Source organism: Centruroides sculpturatus, unplaced genomic scaffold (genome assembly GCF_000671375.1).
Source record: "Centruroides sculpturatus isolate CEXI.00-Female unplaced genomic scaffold, Cexi_2.0 scaffold551, whole genome shotgun sequence".
NCBI classification, from domain to species: Eukaryota; Metazoa; Arthropoda; class Arachnida; order Scorpiones; family Buthidae; genus Centruroides; species Centruroides sculpturatus.
The window spans coordinates 347,076-367,684 of NW_019385025.1; the positions used below are offsets into that span (position 1 = coordinate 347,076).

The 20,609-nt window shown below is 33.6% G+C and overlaps 1 protein-coding gene across 4 annotated transcripts in view; it reads right to left on the minus strand.

Annotated features, from left to right (window-relative positions):
* Window positions 1-2,489: 2,489 nt before the first annotated feature.
* Window positions 2,490-20,609, minus strand: part of LOC111633580 (multidrug resistance-associated protein 4-like) — a 47,272-nt gene continuing 29,152 nt past the window's right edge. For 2 of the 4 annotated variants that reach the window (XM_023378188.1, XM_023378185.1), the window contains 17 exons: window positions 20,002-20,193; window positions 19,191-19,285; window positions 14,990-15,076; window positions 14,825-14,921; window positions 12,772-12,969; window positions 9,124-9,299; window positions 8,425-8,699; window positions 7,751-7,830; window positions 7,192-7,342; window positions 6,847-7,080; window positions 6,678-6,778; window positions 5,964-6,161; window positions 5,723-5,878; window positions 5,503-5,592; window positions 5,234-5,406; window positions 2,879-2,984; window positions 2,490-2,811 (listed from right to left, as the gene is read on the minus strand). In XM_023378188.1, the coding sequence (XP_023233956.1) occupies window positions 2,635-2,811; window positions 2,879-2,984; window positions 5,234-5,406; window positions 5,503-5,592; window positions 5,723-5,878; window positions 5,964-6,161; window positions 6,678-6,778; window positions 6,847-7,080; window positions 7,192-7,342; window positions 7,751-7,830; window positions 8,425-8,699; window positions 9,124-9,299; window positions 12,772-12,969; window positions 14,825-14,921; window positions 14,990-15,076; window positions 19,191-19,285; window positions 20,002-20,193 (2,586 nt within the window). In that variant the 3' untranslated portion in view covers window positions 2,490-2,634. The remainder of the gene's footprint in view (window positions 2,812-2,878; window positions 2,985-5,233; window positions 5,407-5,502; window positions 5,593-5,722; window positions 5,879-5,963; window positions 6,162-6,677; window positions 6,779-6,846; window positions 7,081-7,191; window positions 7,343-7,750; window positions 7,831-8,424; window positions 8,700-9,123; window positions 9,300-12,771; window positions 12,970-14,824; window positions 14,922-14,989; window positions 15,077-19,190; window positions 19,286-20,001; window positions 20,194-20,609) is intronic. The other 2 variants (XM_023378186.1, XM_023378187.1) reach the window with 2 other exon arrangements.

Below are 20,609 nucleotides of genomic sequence, written 5' to 3' on the forward strand. Positions count from 1 at the left end.
ATACAGTAGAGCGTCGTTTATCCGAATCAATTGGGGACTGGGGTTGTTCGGATAACTTATTTTTCGGATAACCAATTATGTACGAAAAATATATTAATTTATCCCGTGTTGAAATTTTTCTCCGTTGCGTGTCGCTTCGCGTTGAATTTTCGTCGATGTTAAGCCTAACGAAGACTATTCTATCATTAAAAATTATTTATTTTGTACAAACAAAATAAATATATTGAAAAATATAAGAACAATAAGAAATTATACTTCAGAAGTTAATTTAGTATCAAAAACGTAATATATTTGAGTAGCCGAAGACATAGCCAAAGATTACAGCACCACAGCACTGGCGAAAATTTAAATTTGTCGACTGGAATTCCTTCGGATAACCGACCTTCGGATAAACGACGCTCTACTGTATTTACCAAATCCCCCTTTTTTTAAACCGCTTTAGTATTTGGGTGTAAATTTGAACAACAAATTTTAAAATGAAATGAAAGATATTCTGAAATTTTTTTTATTTACAATGATTATGTCACTTCTACAGAAAGTAAAACAGTAGACCACCTTCACCCACTTTACAGTCCGGGGTGTAAGTTCTCCAGGCGTTGTAATTGTAAACATAATTGTTAGGTCATCTACAATTGTGGATGAAATTCGTTAACTGTTAATTACATTTTCATGAATTTGATTCGCAGGTTGAAAAAAGTCGTCATGAGTTAAATGTCTGAAACTTTAAAAAATTGTATAAAATTGAAAATAAATTTAAAACTTTTGAAAAAATCGTTATGGATAGAAAATCATAGAACAATTTAATATAAATTTGAAAAAAAATTTTAGGCAAAAATTATCGCGAAAAAAATTCACATAAAAATGAATTATGTGACAATAAAAAAGAATTTTTCTTTACTAGACGTAACTGTTTAAAAATTTTTTTCCGGAAAGAAAACGAGAAAAACACGTGGGAAAATTCTTAAAAAATTTAGCAAGCTTCTTCTCCACAACTAAGTGTTAGGCTGACTACTCCACTGCTGAAAGATTAAGTGACAAATGTTTTATTAAAACTAACATGGACTTACATGTTTCCACATTGCAAAACAAGAATTTTAATCAAACATTAACATTTTGTCACTGAAAATAATATTTTTGAAAATTTCGTACAAAAAAACTGTTACATATTTATCCGGACAGGCACTCATTTCATGACTTAAACAGAATATTGTTTAGTTACAAGCATTAAAATATGCAAATCAGCTTACATATCTAATTGTAACACAAATTCTTTATGTTGTTCAACATTCCAAAATGGGTAGAACAAAGAATTTATCTGATTATGAAAAAGAGCAGATTTATGCCTATAAATCACAAGGCAAGTCAATAAGATAAATTGCAGCATATATAAATCATCCAAAATAAACTTTTGGTAATTATTTATCAAAAAGACGTGGCTAGGATGTACCAAAATTTAAGACAGGTCCAAAACCCAAGCTTATACCTCGAGATTGAAGACAAATCATCAAGGTTTGCTTCACAAAACAAACATCAGTAAGAAAAATGAAACAAGAATTAGACTTATCTTGTAGCAGCACAACAGTGTGGAGAGTTTTAAGTAAATCTCAAACGTTAAAATTCAGAAAAAAAGCTATAATCCACCACTTTCATTAAAGCACAAAAGTGACAGACTTGATTGGGCACAAAAACACATGACATAGTCCAAAGAATGGATTGACGTTTTGTTCAGTGATGAAAAACAATTCATCTTAGATAGTCAAGACGGTTTAAAGCATTATTGGCACGATTTAAGAACCGAAAAACAATTTTCAAAACGCCAAATGGGTGGGGGATGAATAATAGTGTGGGGGGCGTTTGGATTCAATGGAACCACAGATTTAGCATTTATAACTCAAAAAATGAATTTAGAGAAGTATCAAGGCATGCTTGAAGATCATTTATTGGACGCTAAACCAAATATTTGGGGACCAAATTGGATCTTTTCAACAAGATAATGCCCCTGTGTATGCCTCTAAATCAACAAAAATGTGGTTTAAACGTAAAAATATTAATCTGATGACATGGCCTGCCAGAAGCCCGGACCTGAATCCGATGGAAAATCTTTGGGGGATGATGTTTCGTACAGTTTACGCCAATGGAAAGCAGTTTTCCCACAATTCATGATTCGAAGGCAGCAATTTCAGATACTTGGAATAAACTTAAGATTGAATTCCTTCAGAATCTAATTGAAACAATGCCTAATCGAGTATTTAATGTAATTAAGTTAAATGGTGGTTACATTGGCCATTAAATTGTAAGAAAACTTTGGAATTTGAAACCTGTCCGGATAAATATGTAACAGTTTTTTGTGCAAAATTTTCAAAAATATTCTTTTCAGTGACAAAATGTTAGTGTTTGATTAAAATTCTTATTTTGCAGTGTGGAACCATGCAAATCCATGTTATTTTTAATAAAACATTTATCACTTAATGCAGCAAATTTGGGTTTCACTTTGATTTTTTCTTGTCCGTATAAATTTGAAACATACCTTATTTCAATAAACTAAGTAATATGCAAATTTTACAGGGCAAATCACAAACACTATTGCTTTATTAAAGTTTTTATATTATATGACTTTTACGTCAAAGATATCTTTTATAATTTGGTAATAACAATGTTTTCTTTGCTATTATACTTATCTCTCGCGATTTTGTATAGCTCTTTGATCAGCGTTTGTTCTGTGTTGTTCACCAAATGATAAAAGGTGCCATTTACATTCTTCAGTAATGTATATGGCGTATCAAATTCTTTAAGTTTTCCTGACTCGAGAACCTGAAAAATTTGAAAACTTCAGTAAAAACACATACTTAATTTATATTATTAAACAGATAAAACTTACCAGTACTCTATCCGAATCGATAATAGTATGTAATCTGTGGGCTATTGTCAACACTGTACAATGTTTGAATTTTTCTCGAATTACTTTTTGTACGCAACAGTCGGTGCTGGAAATAAAGTCAATTAAATACATAAATGTATTATGCTAAATTAATGTAACACAAATAGCTGAATAGAACAGTTAAGAAATTAATATTTAAAACGTTAATTAGTGAGTGCACCTGTTAATTCTATTGTCAACCAATTAATTTATGCTTGTTTTACCATGTCAGAAGAAAGACAATGTTTTATCACACCTCACGTATGTCCTGGCACAAGCATAATGGGTGTCGATAGAAAATAAAGGGGGATTGAAATATACTGCATAATATACGAATCTTTATTTCGCATTACTTGCTAACAAGGCTATATCTATCATCCTGAAAATCCTCAACAGCGAGGTGCCTAGTCCAAAATCAGAAAACATTCTTCAATTGGAAGAAAAAGCGAATTTCAGTTTACACAGAGTAAAAAATAAAGCTGGAGAACACCTGAATAGTAGCATCCTCACCCAATAAAGTAAAATAATAACCTTATGTACTGTAAAGAAAATTTTGACTTCTTTTTAATTTATAAACGAAAACCAACTATAACTGAAATTAAAAATAAGTGACTGAAAAGTTATTAAATAATTTTACCTATTAAATAATTCTAATATATTTTGTTAAATTCGAGTAGTATTATTATCAAACTCACAAAATTATTCAAATTGTTAAAAACTATTTGAAGAAAAATCGTTTCGACATGAAACCATATAATATAAAAACGTTTCAATACAGATAGCACGATTTAAAAAATGTCAGACTAAAATCATTTAAATATATAATGTTTTCCTTTCCGAAAAATTTAATAGAAAAAATACAAAATCATTGCATTTACAATCCGTGTATTAAATCTAAAGAAGCAATTGATTATCGAAATGTAATACAAATAATAGCTAAATTGTAAAGTTAAATAAATTCAGAGAGTTGTTCTATTAGAGGCAGACAAATGAAAATGAGACAGATGGGGATAAAGTAAGTAAACTGTTTATTGTTTCGAAAGTAATTGCCATAACTGTTAATACATTTATCCTACTGTAAGACAAGACGATCAATGAGTTCATAGAAAAATGTTTGCGGTTGCTATGGAACCATGATTGTACCCAGGCGTGCCCTTTTCGTCCGAAGCAAATTGACGGCCACGAATGTCTTTCTTCGGGGCTCTAAAAGTATGGAAATCGCATGGGAGAAAATCGGGACTGTATGGAGGATGTGTATGGACTATGCTGCAGAAGTTTCCAACGAAACTTCTGCAGCGTAGTCAAAACAACCTTGGTAACATGTGGGTGGGCATTAGCCTGCACAGAATAATGCTGTCTGTCAACATTCCTGAGTGTTTGGATTTGATGAAACGCTTCAATTTTTGCAAAGTTTCTATGTACCGCTGTACATTCATTGTGGCTCCGTGTTCCAGAAAGTCAACAAGCAGCGGACCTCCATAGTGATATTGGATGCACACACGACTCGCCGACCTCACTTCGAGCACGTCTAACAGACAAATGGCACAGCGGTGATCGTTCAGGCTGTTCCTTCCTGATTCTCAATAGAGGGCATTTCTATATATATACCTCCCTGCATTACCAACTTCCGTGCCACACTTGTTATATAGTCTGTCACGTTTTCATTTGATTGCCCCTAATAGATTCGAACTAACTAAATATAAATATTACAAATATCCATATCAATTCACTAATGACAATCATACACAATATCATCCACTAAAGGTTGACTAGTTATGAGTTCAGTTCTGTACAACGAGTTGGATATAATGATTTATACAGGTTTATGTCATTTTTAACATATAAGAAAACCTGTTCTTATTGCTTACAAAGAAAAATTTGCCAAAATTACATACGTTATTATTTTTAAAAATCATCATGTTCCATGTGTTTTAATACTAGTAGAATATATTGAACTTAGGAATCTGTAAACACCCAATCAAAAGTATGTATTCTCTATAAAATTTTGATTCCTACTGCGAGCTATTAAATTTATTCATCGGTATGTTGATATAAATTGCAAAGTTTTAAAAATAGCGATTCTTTGCAACACACCAACTTAAATTTATCTCAAACAATAGTTTTATTTCAGCTTGCCACCAGAAAACTATACTTACTTTTTATAATAAATTTCGATAGAATATCGATAGAATTAGGAAGTCTGATATTCTAACATAAATATAAGAATTGGATGAAGAATACAAATTATAACATTAAATAAACTTACCGTACATAAAATTTAAATCTTTTATATATATTTCTCTAATACAATCTTACTCTTTATCCATGTTGGATGTTGCTTCGTCCATAACTAAGATTTTATTGTCACGAAGAATTGCTCTTGCTAAACATATTAACTGCCTTTGTCCAACGCTGAAATTTCGACCTCCTTCACTTACGTGCGTATCCAACCCTCCAGGTAACTTCCCAATATCGTCTTTTAACTGAACCTTTAATAATATACGTATTATATAGTATACAATTCATATTGGCCACTGATATCTGGCATCTATTAGTATATAATATTATTTAAGTATTTTTTTCACCTCTTCTATAACTTGCCATAGCATTTCTTCTGAATATTCATTAAAAGGATCAATGTTTTTTCGAAAAGGACCAGTAAATAACATTGGATCCTGAAAAAATGCATGAATTATTATAAGAAGTAAAAAAATTTTAATATAACAGCTTTTCGAAAACGCTAGCATTGTGTAAATTATTAAGAACAATAAAAAATATATGTTATTAATAATTTCACTTATTTACTTGAGGAATGATTGATAATTTACTACGTAGATCCCGAAGGCCTATAGACTTAACATCGACACCATCGATGATTATCGTTCCTGTTGGCTCTGTCATACAAAATAAAGCGGCAATTACTGAACTCTTTCCAGCTCCTGTTCGTCCAACAATTCCTATCTGCAATAAAATTGATAATAAAACGATATTTCTTAAAACAATTATTTGCAAATTTGTTTCTATTAATATTTTACACATAACATACTTTTTCTCCCGAATGAATACGAAATGTTAAGTTATTTAGAACAATGTTTTTATCTTTCGAGTATTGCAATGATACATTTTTAAATTCAATTTCCCCTTTACGTGGCCAATCTGCAGGAGGTTGTTTGTCAGTCGAATATTCGTATGCTGCTTCTAATTTCAAATTGCTGTAATTTAGTATACGAGCAACAGAATTCATCTGAAAAATCGAATGTGTATCAGATAATACGAAATACTTGGTGAATAAACAGGATGATAGGAAAAGACATACAAACATGACACAATAGTTACAACAGAAAACAAACTAAACACTCTATAAAGTAACAACAAATATTTCATTGTGTACAGTGTTTCTTGTTATTTGTATGTATCCTGATAAATTATAACATTGGTGCTATTTGTATAAAACAAAATCGTGGTTCTGGATAATTACATCCAATTTAAATCTGATCTGCCAAGTGTTTGTTTCGTTACTTGAAAATCCAGTTGAAAATCCTGTACAGAGTATATCCAATATTTCATTAAATACACGTTTAATAATAAATAAACTCGATTCTAGGTGGGTGTCACGAAAACACCCGGAGACTTCACATTGCAAGCCTTTTAGTAAGGAGCAATTCTGTAACCAATTATTAGTGAGAATTTGTTATAACCATTTCCTTATTGATGGCCCCTAGTTAATTGATAATAAATAATAATAATGAAATGAAATTACCTGATATTCTGTTTCAGAAGATTGTTTTATTATCCACTGAAAATGCATAGATATCATGAATCCGTAATTCATAACAAGACCTAGTTTGCTTCCTGCGTCATCTATAAATTGTATAAGTTAAAAATGTATTAAACTTTTTAATTTAAGGATGTTCAATATATTCACTTACCAGTATTCACGAAAACAATTACAACAATAACGGTAATAATTAGATATATGAAACCAATTATTTGACCGTATATGCAATTCCATCGATTTAATGACAGGTATATAAACCACGTTGCAGTATGCTTATCCTGGTATTCATTAAAAGTGGATATAAATTTGCTTTCAGCATTAAATGCTCTGATCGTTGTAATTCCATACAGGGATGCACTCAGATGAGAAAATACAGGACTTCTCGCTATAAAAATAAACGTTTTACATAATACACGACTCATTTTATAAATATTTACTAAATTCAATTTCCATGTTATGAAATAACATACAAAAACTTTGATTTATTAATACATACATTTTCCTTCTAAATATTTTATGCTTTTCAAAACGCTGTTATGAGTAGTCCACAAAACATAAAACGTGATTAAGAGAAAGATTGTTATTACTATGAGATAAGGAGAGATTATCGCTTCAATTACAATCATTCCGATAGAGAAGCCAGATGCCTGAAATTATAATATCTGTTATAAATTGCTAATGATGCTCTATATTTAAATAATTATTTTAATTTACATCTGAATTAAATTTATGTTCTTAAAAAATACTTAATGCATTTATTATGTAAACATAACAATAAATTTGCATTATCGATTTATATATTGTAATTTTATTTTCTACAGTATTCGATTAATTAAAAAGCAACGCAAAACTTGCACAGTGTGCCAAGTTTTGATGCCTCGTAACAGATTTTAAATTAAAAACTAGCCCAGTTTTAATGTTAAACCTAAATAAAGCTTGAAAATACACGTGTATACTAATATATATATTTACATACCTACATATAAATTTCCGAATGAAGACCTATATATTAATATCTTTATATAACTTTGTTAGTATATTTGTGTTATACTTACTCTTATGGCTTCATAGAAAACGAATGTTAACATATCATCCATGTTATTAACATCTTTTGAAAATCGATTTAGGATTTTTCCTGAAATATCACAAGTTTTATTATATTATTTATAACAAATAAAAGCAGGAAAAAATGTATTCGAACACCGTGATTAAACCTGATTAATTAATTAACCTGTCAGCACTTTTAGTATGCGTACTTCATTCCAAATTCATGTAGCATTAGTGTTGTCCAAAAGTGACATGTTTGACAATTAAAAAATCGTAAAACTGAGTCAATTGGTCATAATGTTACAGAGCATTTAGGGTTAAACTATCGTCAACGTTTAATATTATACTCACATCTACGTAGAGGTTTAGTTTAGCATTGGGTTATCTCTTGCTTCTTTTAAAACATTTAAGATTGTTTACTTATTGGATTAATTACATTTAAAATTGAAAATAAAATTCTTCCCATTTTTTTTTATTTTCTTACATCTCATGCCAACTACACCAATTGCAAATAAAGGATAAATATTTTATAAATAATGTGTGAAATGAAAATCTAATGTAAATAGAAAGTATGAACAATGCAGGTAGTTACTTAATTTAAACCTATTATCGACAATGTTTTTTTCTTACCAAAATTTGTTGAATTGTTACCTTAAAAACTAATAAATATATTTTTACACACCTACAGGATTGTTGTCCAGAAATGATATTGGCGTATGAATAATACAGCGAAGCATCTTATTATGAAGGTTAGTAGATGCAGACACGAATAATTCGTACAACAATGAAGCAGAAATTATTGTGCCGACAAATACAGCACAAACCAAGACAAAATAAATGTATATGTTAAGTTCCAGAATATGATAAGTAACTGATGCCGTGTTGTTAATTGTCTCCAATTCTGATGTAAAATTTTTGAATTGTAAATTTTCATTGTAGTTTTTGTTATCTTGCAACCTGAAAGATATTAATACAATAATTTCTTATGTAAAAAAAATATCTACTTTTCTCTTTGAAAAAGTAAATCAAAACAAACCATAAAAACAACATATAATAAATGACAACTTTTTATTAAGTGTATACATATTTGTAAATTTTAAATTCAAACTGTGCTATGACATGTGCCTTGAAAAAGTTATTTATTTAATATTCTCTATACTATTCTTTCAATAACATTTATTACAATCAAAATCTTATTGCTTTTTAGAGCAGAAAAGAAAAAGTAAATAATTATCATCTATTCTTCATGTAAATAATACATCAGTAATGTTTATAGTGATTTTTCTTGATTTGATGAATTTTGCTACATTACTCATTAATATTATTTATAGAATAATTCTTAGACTGTTGAAAATTTAATTCAAATACGAAAAAATCATACCATTTAATCAGCCAATAGTCGCTGAAACTAAGTAGTATCTGCGGTAAAATGAGCATAAAAAGTATAAGAATCTTGAAGGGTAAACTTGCACCGGCATTCATATATGCTTTGTAAACAGATAATCCCAGTATTCGATGTTGTTCTTCCTTGTCAGATGTTTTATTATATGTAGTTTTCTAGAAGAAGTAATAATTTGAATAATATAAATCAATTATTTATAACAATATGTGTTTATTTAAATTGCTAGCCAGAATGGCCGATTTAGTTAAGGTGTCAATCTAGCAATCTGGAGGTCCAACGAACAAATCGGTTTTCTTGGTTTCGTTCTCTGGTCCCATTGTAGGGTGAAACTAAACAGTGTGCTTTGTGAGGTGATCTGTCTGTCACACCATTCAGCTGCATATTTGTTAGCCTGGCTGTACTTAAAATTATATTAATTTTAAGTACAGCGACTAATATTTTTTTATTTTGTAATAACAAATAATTATTTCTACTTAAAATCGAATCCGATATAAAAAATTTGCCACAAAGTCAAAAATATATAAAATAGTTTAAAAGAAATGCTTTTAGTTAAAAAATATAGCTGCAGAAATTGTTTTTTAATTTGAAACAGTGTGCAACTTGTCACCTGCTGCTAGTGATTACAACCGGTTGACTTTGAAAACAGCTGTTGATAATACTCATCCAGTTGTTTACATGTATTACTCAGGGTAAGAGGAGATGTGTACTAATTCGTCACAGATACTGAATTATAACACAAAATTTTTCATTTTGTGTGTTATTATAATAAGGGGAACTAAAAAAAGGTATATGTAAAAAATTCTTTGAATAAAACGAAACTTGCTGATGTCTTAAACGAATTTTTATCAGAGTCAAATCCTTGCATCAAAAATTTAGAACGATTTGTTTATTTTAATTAAAATTATCACATTGTTTCTAATGGAGCAATTAATTAACAAAGTAATAAAACATTATAAAAAACTTTGCGTGGATATAAAATTATGAAATTTCTGAGGTCATAGAAAACGATCAATAGAAACTAAAATATGAAGAAAAGATAAAAAGTTTGGTTTAGTATACATTGAGAAAAAATTATTTTTCTGTTATTAATTGCTCTTTTTAACAAATTAAAAGCTTCTCTATGGAATCATGCATTGCATACATTTTGGCATAAATTACAATGATAAATATAAATAAAAATGCCTGTTATGGTAGCTGTTTATTCGTTCACACATATATATGTCTCTTTAATCTAAAAATTACAGTTCCTGACTTAAAGGCTGTAAAATACTCTACCGGAATTTTTGTAATTTTCCGGATTAATAAGATATACAGTCGACCCCCATATATCACGGTAGATACATTCCGCTTTTTATGAAATTCATCTTTTACGAGTCCTTAAATACATGTGCTAATCACAGCCGGGCAGGTATGCAGTTTACGGACTAGGGCTGTTTGAAAAATTTTCTTGCATAAAATTAATCGATTCGAGACTAATTTGACTCAACATTTCCAAAACACGTATAATTTTTTGGGAATAATCCATATAAACTATACTGTAAACAAAAAACTGGAAGATTACTTACCGAGTGTGCACCGTTCGACGACGCCATTAATTAAGTTGTTTTCGTCGTCAAGCGGCACATCGAACAGGGCGCGTGTTTCCTGATAAATTATTTTTCTGCGAAAAATTCGCTGAACTTTGGAGACACCATAATTTTTATGGCCGTTAAATAATTAATGGTTTTTAGGAGGTCCGCTGTTCGTTTAAACTTAACGGTTTGTGAAACATCCGCTATTGGTCTAGATTCGACCAATCCTGTCGCGACAAGAGTCAGCGATGACGTTTTACCGTATTTTACGAGTTTATTTTAGCGTTTTTTACGATTATGGTCGCAATTTTTTCGCCGCTATATACGAAAGGCATTATGTGAACCCGTTTTATAGGGGGTCTACTGTATATGTATGTTAAATAAAAATGATCACAACTTTGAGAAATTACTTATTATTAAAGTTGAATATAAAATTGTTTTATGTTATAGCATTAAGAATAAAGGGTAAATTAAAAAAGATTTATTATTTATGTACAGTTAATAAAAGAGTTATTAAAGAGTAAAATATATAAAAATAACAAAATACAAGTAAAATGGCAAGGCGATTTTTGGTGCAAGACTATCTCAAACACCGATTACTAAGCAGGTTCATTCTACACTCATGTTGAGTGTCATTCTCCTCTTCCAATCTTCTTTCGTATCGCTAGTTTTGAGCGCGATCGGCCATGGTCACGAGGTTTTCCACCACGCATTTTCGGTAAAATTAACCTATCGAATGTCTAAATTTCTCTTTATTGTGTGTCTCTTCACGATGAATTTTTGTCGATGCCTAACGAAAATTCCCGTTTTTGAAAAATAGTCATGGCTATTGTATTGTCAGAAATTATTTTTTTGTCTGGCACAAAGAAAATAATTTTTAAATTAATGTATAAACAAAAAAAAATTATATTTTGAATGTTAGTTTTAATAGTTTCAAAAATTTTTCGATGATAAATCGAAATATTTTTGATCAACTGGTCAAGGTCAACAGGTCGCAATCAGACATATAACGGGAATAACACCGAACAGGTGAATGGATTATTTCAACGATTCGTTTGTCAAAATTCTTCTATTTTACAACGTTTGCATTTCCAACTTCCCGACGAGCAACGAATGCGCAAATCTCGCACTAGAGCCTTTGTAGAGTGTCGCCATTTTGTATTTTATTTTCACTCTATTCTCAGTCCCCTGAGTACCTACGAGTCTGTCTTTTATATATGAATGATTTGTGCACCAAATACTCTGTGACAAATTGCAACTCCTGACATGTACTCTTTCATACCTCTAAAATGTCCAGCCGTTAACAGCAGCACGATTTTATAAAAAGATATAATGTTGTCAATAACTATGATATCAGTATGGAAACATGAAAAACTTTCAAATATCGAAAAAAATCATTACTTACTATTGATACATTTCACAATACATAACATTAATATATGCTATACCCTATATTAAATAGAACTAAATATAATTATGAATAAGTAAATATTTTATGCAAAGTTAAGGAAATTTTTGATTTACCACATTCATTTTTATAAACTATTTTAAGAAATAAACTACTATATATTATTATTTCAAAATCTATAAATCTTAAAGCATTCTAATTAAGTCACCATACAGTACAAAACAGATTTCGACATTTTTATTATAAAAAAAACTGAAAAAAACACTATAAATTTTTTAGTATAATGCGGTAAATTTATCACTTTTGAATTATTTTACTGCTATAGTAATTAATACACAAATTAGTTTTCTGCTAAAAATAACAACGACAATAACAAGAATATACTGTTGTGTTTTAATGTTTCAAACTGAATTGCAGGAAATCTGTTATAAACTTTCTATGAGAAGCTATCTTCTATTTACGTGTCACTTAGGTACAATTTAGAAAAATCCATATATACAGCTTATTGTTGAGGCATAAACCCATAACCAGTGAATCAAAGTCTCGCTGAATATTTTATATACTTAGCCAGACTTTGAAAAACAATAAGTAAATTAACAACAAAAACAAAGAAAAATGCATTTAAATATATTAACAGCAATTACTTACGACGTCATTATTAATGATATCGTAATTATCATAAAGCGTGCCGACTTGTTTATTATAAAAGGTTTCTTCTTCATTAATAGTGAAGTTTGCGTTTGGTAGTTCCATGTTTTGCTCTGAGGTATTTTTCTCTAATTTAATTCCCAAATATTCTCCTGAGTATTTTAATTCATTATAGTTACCGATAGCTTCACATCTTCCCTAAGAAAAAATCGTAAACAATTTTTATAATGTATATATATAATATATAGTACATACACTACATCTATACATAAATGTAAACTTTTTAAATGTGAAATCGCAACAATACGAAGAAATATGCGTAACCTAAAGGTAATTGCAGGACCGGAAATGGTGAAAAAGATATGCAAGTGATTAAATTTGCATACAGCTCAAGTTATGTGATACCCAGTTTATAGCTAAAAAGATCAGCAAAACCAGCTCAGGCTCTAAGTGCTATCAGCAATGCTATCAGTGGTTCGCGGCAGCCTAACATTTGAAAAAGCATAGAAAATTTCTTAGAGACATCAGAGAGTTTAATACAATCAGTTAATGGCTGGGGAGAAAAAAGGCCTTATCCTATAGCTGCATGACGATAATTTGTCGAGGTGAAGCGTTGCAATGCGTGATCTGCACGGCATGAGTACCATCCTAAGCCTTATAAGGACTCTTTCCCTGCCCGCCTATTGACACTACAGGATTAAAGAGATTATGCCTTGTTCATCGGCTTGGTCTGATACTTGACATGGTAGACAGGAACGACATAGCTGGGTCACATGGTGCATCTTTCGAGCTCCCATCCGCACCCAGGCCCAGTCTTCTCACCTGGCATAACTTTTGTACTGCACTATGGTCCACAAGTCTAAACCTTCAGTTCACTTTTCTCAACAATGATTCTATCAGACAGTGGGGACCCCTTCCCTACAAGAAGAGGGGGCCCAGCCTAGCGCATCAGCCAGGCTTATAGACCAAGAAGGTCTATGATATGTTCTATCAATTTTTAAGTTTCTTTAGGTTTCCTTTACTACCTGCAAGCGCTCGAAGTTCTTGTTCAGGCGGCCTGGACTAGATCAAAATGTTTCACAAGGCTTCAATACAAATGATTTTGTTTTAATTTTCATATAAATGGGTTGAAAGTTTATAATCTGTGTGTACGTTTCATTTTTCTCTCTATTTATAGTCTAATATTGACAAAGAGTCACTGGCCAATTAAACTGGAATAAAATTCCAAACTAGAAAGTACGTTTTCTTGAAGAATTTGATAACTTATCACCAAACGATAGCCTAAATACTCGTAGTATAACTTTGCTAATATAATATCTAATATTAAATATGTTGCTGCTAAAAGTGGATATTAGTTGCCGTATTTTAACTAAATTAATGGTTATAATTTTTAATAATTTATATAATTTAGAACTATCTGAAAGAAAAAAAATTAAGACGGAATTGCTATAAAATGTTCAGTCACACTAATTAATTGTTCTTTTATATACTCCTATTCGTAAATAAAACATGCACGAACAAGTAGCTTAACTTTCCCTGCAACATTTGTTAGTTCCACCTGTTATAATACATTATTTTTGAATTATTTTATATTTTTAGTTATTATAGAATAACAAGACGTTTAACTTTAAGAGTAGGAATGAGTTTTATTTTTAAAAAAGTTGTAAATACCAATAAGGAGTAAAAATCATTAAATCAGTCTCTACTGGAATACCATTATTACCTTTCAATCGAAGTAAAACTAGCAAGCTTTAATGTTATGAATCATCGTAATAGACAAACAGCTTTGCAAAATTTCTAACATTTTCGAAAAAAAGCACAGAAGTTATTAAGCTTCAAACAGGGCAAACAAAATCGTGCCCCCACATACACGCTAACAGCTATGCATACAAAAATGTTTGAATTTTTTCTCCATTTCTACACGTTTCAAGGTCCTATGCATCCAAACCTGTTAAAATCAGGGGAGGGGTTAATTTTTGACCGATTGCCATACTTTTCCTCTATTCTATATAAGATCAAGGAAGTAAAAAATATATTTATTTGCATTACTCACCTTGTTTAACACTAAAATCTTAGTTGCAAAATTTAAAAATTGTATTTGGTGTGTAACTAAAATGCAAATTTTGTCTTTCAAGTATTCTATTATACACCTGAAAAAATACAACTTTTAAAACTATAAACATTTATACAGGTTTAAAAATATAATTTGTGTACTCACTTTTCGAATATTTCTTTTGCTACTGGAACATCAACAGCACTCAGTGGATCATCAAGAAGGAAAATATCTGCATCTAGATATAATGCTCTGAAAAATGTAAAATATTCCATTCTGTACAAATAATGAATGAAAAGTGTCGGGAATAAAAATCGTCTAGCGCGCGGGTTTTCCCGCCTTTTCTTGAACGACCGTTATCGCCGTGGAAACGGCGATCAGAACATTTTGAAAACTCGACCGCTGATTGGTTACGAAACATCGGACGATCGGCGGACGTCTTATACAGCTGGTAGATGCTGATTGGTGGAGTTCAATGTAGCTTCAATCCTATAAAAGCAGTGAAGTTCTGGCGGGAAGTTTAGTTCGCTTTGGACTCGTAGAATGAACTCACGTTGACCTTAGTTGCCGGAGCTGTCTTAGAAGATCGTCTCATCTTGTTGTGTTGTTGTAGACTTTGAATTTGTGCGTCGCAAGGTGCTTTTCCGACGAACCTGTAGCAGTGGATGATTACTTTGAACTTTGTTAATATCTAATGTTTGTAATTCTTATATGTGAACTTTAATTGTAACTGTACATACGTTTTTGTTTTAATATATATACAAGTTTTAAATTCAACTGACTCTGAAGAAGTATTTTAATTTGACTGGCGCAGACTCGACAGGATTACACAGGATTACGACAGGATTACGTACTTCGAATTACCAAGGATCGGAAAGGCTGATCTGCGACGAAAGGAACCGAACAACACCGGCAATCATTGACCCAGGTAAAACTTTATTTTATTCGCTACCGCAGAGATGCCCAAACGCGTGAAAGCGCGAGGTTTAGAAACAGGGGAGTGGGAAAATGATGGGCCGATCAAGGGACGAAAGGCAGGAGGGCCGGGAGGTGAATCTCGGGAGGACATTGAAGCGCTTAGACTACGGGTTAAACTCGCGGAATCCGAGGAGAGGAAAATGGAAACAGAACGGCAAAAAGCAGAAATCGAATCTGAGGCCAAGGTGAGGGCAGCGGAATCCGACCGGCAGAAAACAGAAATCGAATCTAAGGCCAAGGCCAGGTTGGCAGAAATCAATGCGGAGCGAAAAAAACTACGGCTTGAACGCCCGGAAGCCGAGTTGAGGGAAGCGAAACGCCTATTAGAGCAAGATAGGCGGCTTTTTGAGGCGCAGAGCTCGGCGGGTCAGGTCGGTAAGAGGGAATTAGACGACTCAGGTTCCCAGGGATGGGGAAAGCCGGCGGAAGTAGCTAAGGTCACAGAGAAGTTTGGGGAGGTGTCAGGTAGTAGGTTGGCCGGTAACAGCGAGGAGGTTAGAGAGCGACGGGATTCTCAGAGTGGAATGACGAGGAGATCCATTCCCTCGACACAGAGTTCGGTCGAACGGACCCCCAAGGCTAGTTGTAGTGCCTGTGGCAGGGCTGGGCATTGGAGGAGAGCTTGTCCTAAGCGGAAGGCATCCAATGAGTCCAAACGGGCACGGGTAGTAACTACGAACAAGACATCCCAAAAAGACGAACTTCCGGTAGCGAGGGTAACGGCGTGTGACCGACCAAAGGTCAAGGAGGCGCCTAAAAGAATCAAGCCGGTAGGCGACAGGAAATGTCTTTCGGTTATAGTCGATTCTGGGGATGAGATTTCGGTCATAAGGGAATCATTGGTGGCGGAAACGAAGGAAGAAGTCCAACGAGCTGGACCCTTCGATCACCCGATTGGTGACGGAAACGAAGGGGGAAGTCCAATGGGTTGTATCCTTCGGTCACCGGATCGGTGGCGGAAACGAAGGGACAAGGCTAACGAGTTGGATCCTTCGGTCATCGGATTGGCGACGGAAACGGAGGGTGAAACCCAACAGGGCAGATCCTTCGGTCACCGGATTGATTCGGTAATGATCCCGGTAGGGCTGTGGGAGGAAGACCTCACAGTATCGTGTGAGCCGGCGATGGTGACTCGTGTCGTAACAGACAAGTTACACCAACCCACGGACGCTCTAGTATCAGAAGGGGATCACCGGATGTTATTAGACCGAAAAGGGAAACTCCAGGAGAAGGGAGAAAGACATATAAAGGGCTCAAAGGTAGATGGGAACGGAAACCATCGGGGAAAGGAACCGGAACCTCTCTCAGAGGCGGGGTGCAGTGAAAATAGTGACGAAAATGAGAAAGAAACGGAATTACGAGACGCTCAAGTCCGGGACGAGTCACTTTCTCGATTGTGGGAGGCCGCTAAGTGTAAGAAAGATGGGTTAACTGTAGAGAACAGAATACTATATCGGCTAGATAGTTGGTTCGGCAGGCCCATTAAGCAGATAGTTGTTCCCCAAGATCGGAGAGCGGAAGTGCTAGATTTAGTACACAAAGCTCCGTGCGGTGAACAGTTAGGCAGTCGGAAATCGGCAAGTCGCATGCGCGAGGGCTTCTATTGGCCGGGAATGGCGACCGATATCCGGAAGTACTGCCGGAATAGTCGTAGGTGCCAAGTAAGTGCGCCTGATTTAGTCCTAGATAGGACCCCAGCTACACCACTTGCTCGATCCTCAACCCCGTTTCAAGTGGTTACCATAGGCGTGGTTGTACCGATTGATCACTTGTCAGCTAACGGTCGTCGATACGCAGTTGGCATAATCAGTTTATGCAACCGCTTGTCAGAAGTAGAAGGGATGAGATCGCTGGTCACCTGTTCGGTATTTTTGCGATTCTTTACACAGACGGGTTTTCCCGAAATGATTTGTTACGATCAGGGGACTAATTTCACCGTAGGGTTGACGCGTGAAATGACCCGTATGTTAGAAGGGGAGAATGTAGAAGTAGATCGGATCAAATCGGCTCACGATATCGCAACTAAGCATACGGCCGTAAAGCGAGAAGAGTATGCAGTGCATCCCAACTTGGAAGCACGGAAAAGGGGATATAACAGCGGGGATACGGTTCTCGTGGAAAAATCTTCCCCGGATGACAAATTAGATGTCCGGTGGGAATGGCCGGATGTAGTAGAAAAGCGAAGTTTCGCTGTAAGAATAGTACTCGGTTTCGATGGGAGATTCGGGGAACTGGATCAAACTTCGTCCCCGCGTCAGCTGTACGATCGTGGACGAGGGGACGGGAGAGAAAGGGGAATTTTCCCGTTTTCCCCGACATCGGCACAGACCGAGCTGGATGACGTGCCGTTGGATTACAACTCGATGTTCGGTAGTAGACCGAAAAAGAAATACATCTGGACGCTTACTGGAGGGTGGATCCCGAAACGGTTTACCCCATACCGGATTGCGTTGGCTTTACGAAAGCGGTTAGTAGGCATAGGTAACAAAGGCATCTCTGCGCGTAGACGGGTAAAATCCCCGGATGTTCCGGATGTATGGGTCAGTTCGACATCGGACGATTTTTGTAAGATTGTTTGGTGTTGTGAAGGGAATCAAACAGGCTTAAGTAAGCTCAGTTTGATCCTCGGCCGTGGAGGTGTCGGGAATAAAAATCGTCTAGCGCGCGGTTTTTCCCGCCTTTTCTTGAACGACCGTTATCGCTGTGGAAACGGCGATCAGAACATTTTGAAAACTCGACCGCTGATTGGTTACGAAACATCGGACGATCGGCGGACGTCTTATACAGCTGGTAGATGCTGATTGGTGGAGTTCAATGTAGCTTCAATCCTATAAAAGCAGTGAAGTTCTGGCGGGAAGTTTAGTTCGCTTTGGACTCGTAGAATGAACTCACGTTGACCTTAGTTGCCGGAGCTGTCTTAGAAGATCGTCTCATCTTGTTGTGTTGTTGTAGACTTTGAATTTGTGCGTCGCAAGGTGCTTTTCCGACGAACCTGTAGCAGTGGATGATTACTTTGAACTTTGTTAATATCTAATGTTTGTAATTCTTATATGTGAACTTTAATTGTAACTGTACTGTACATACGTTTATTTTCAATATACTCAATGTTTTTAAATACAACTGACTCTGAAGAAGTATTTTAATTTGACTAAAAGTGTATGTCAAAGCATTTTTTATTAAATTATATGTAGTTAAACAAGATGTTTTACAAGTCTGTCTTACAGATTAAATTGACTACAGTAGTTTTTATTTTTTTTTCAGATAAAGCATCACACTAAGTAAGAAGTAACTAACTTTAACTTAGTTGAATTACACTGTCACATTATATTGTAGATTAACTTATATATATTTGCAGTAAAAGTTGCACACAATACACGATTAAACTTACCTTGCTAAATTAATTCTTGCTTTTTGCCCACCACTCATGATCACTCCTCTTTCTCCTACAAGTGTCAAATCTTTTTTAGGAAATAAACTTATATCCTGAAATAAGTTGAAATGGAAATAAAACAACAATATTAGTAATTTATAAAATTTTTCTTCTTACTTTTACAAAGATTAAATTAGTGTTCTAAACTATTAAGGAAAATTATTATTGTATCTATTTACATTTTTTTACTAAAAATAATCAGAAAATATAAATATAAAACTATGATTCTCTCCGTAATATTTCTTGTATTTTGTACTGATATTAATTTCTTAATTTCTAACCAGAAAGAAAGTTTTCATTTATTCAGTCATAAAACAATTAGCGCTTTTTTGGCATCAATACTAGGAGGTGTTAATGACACTCTCTGTCCACAAAAACTTCCTTGCCCTGACCTTCAAATTTTTCTCAAATTCAAACAGATATGATGACACTGAATAAAACTTCAGATAAGTTGCAAAATTATACAACTTGATATGTTTATTTTTGCTTTTATAATCGAGTTAAATGAAATTAAATATCAGAAATAAGAGTTCTTTTCAATCCACCTGTATTTTATATTATTAACAAGTAAACAAAACTAGAGAATTAAAGATGTTCTGTGAATAATTTTAAAATATTACTTTAAAAAACTGCCATCTGTGAGACGTCACACGAATAAATTCCTACGACAGGTTTATGCTTCTAATACAGCGTTAAGCGAATTTCGTGATTCAATTGTTAAGAATTGAACCTAACTAATTCTAGTAGATTTATTACAGTTTTTGTTTACCTTTTCAAGAGCCGTTATGTGTATGATATTTCTGTATTTCTCTTCTTGATATTCTTCTCCAAATAAGATATTTTCCTTTATAGTGCCATTAAAAATCCACGCTTCTTGTGAAGCATAAGCTATTTTTCCATTCACTGATATTTTTCCGGAAATAACAGGAATTTCGCCTAACAGTGACATTAGTAAAGATGTCTAACGAAAAAAAATAAATAATTAAAAATAATTTTTATAATATTTAACCTTCGTTACTGAGTTGGTAATGTAGCTATAAATTATAATTTCCGTTTAAAATTATGCTAATACAGTTGTTTTTCGATAGTCCGACGTTTTTTAATCCGACATGCTCAGTAGTCCGACGCACCTCCCGTGAAGGTACCCGTCCTCGTTACGTGTCTGCTTGCACAGAAGCATGTCGCGATGTGAATTTCCCCATCCAATTTTTACACGATGACACACATTTCGTGTGTTTTATGTGAGCAGTTCTGTTCGAACAGTTGAAGTAGAGAATATTGTAAGTTACTGCTAGCAAAACAATGCGAAATATGTAATTATTTTCGGTAATCCGGACACTTTTGGTAATCTGACACACCTTTGGTCCCATACCTGTC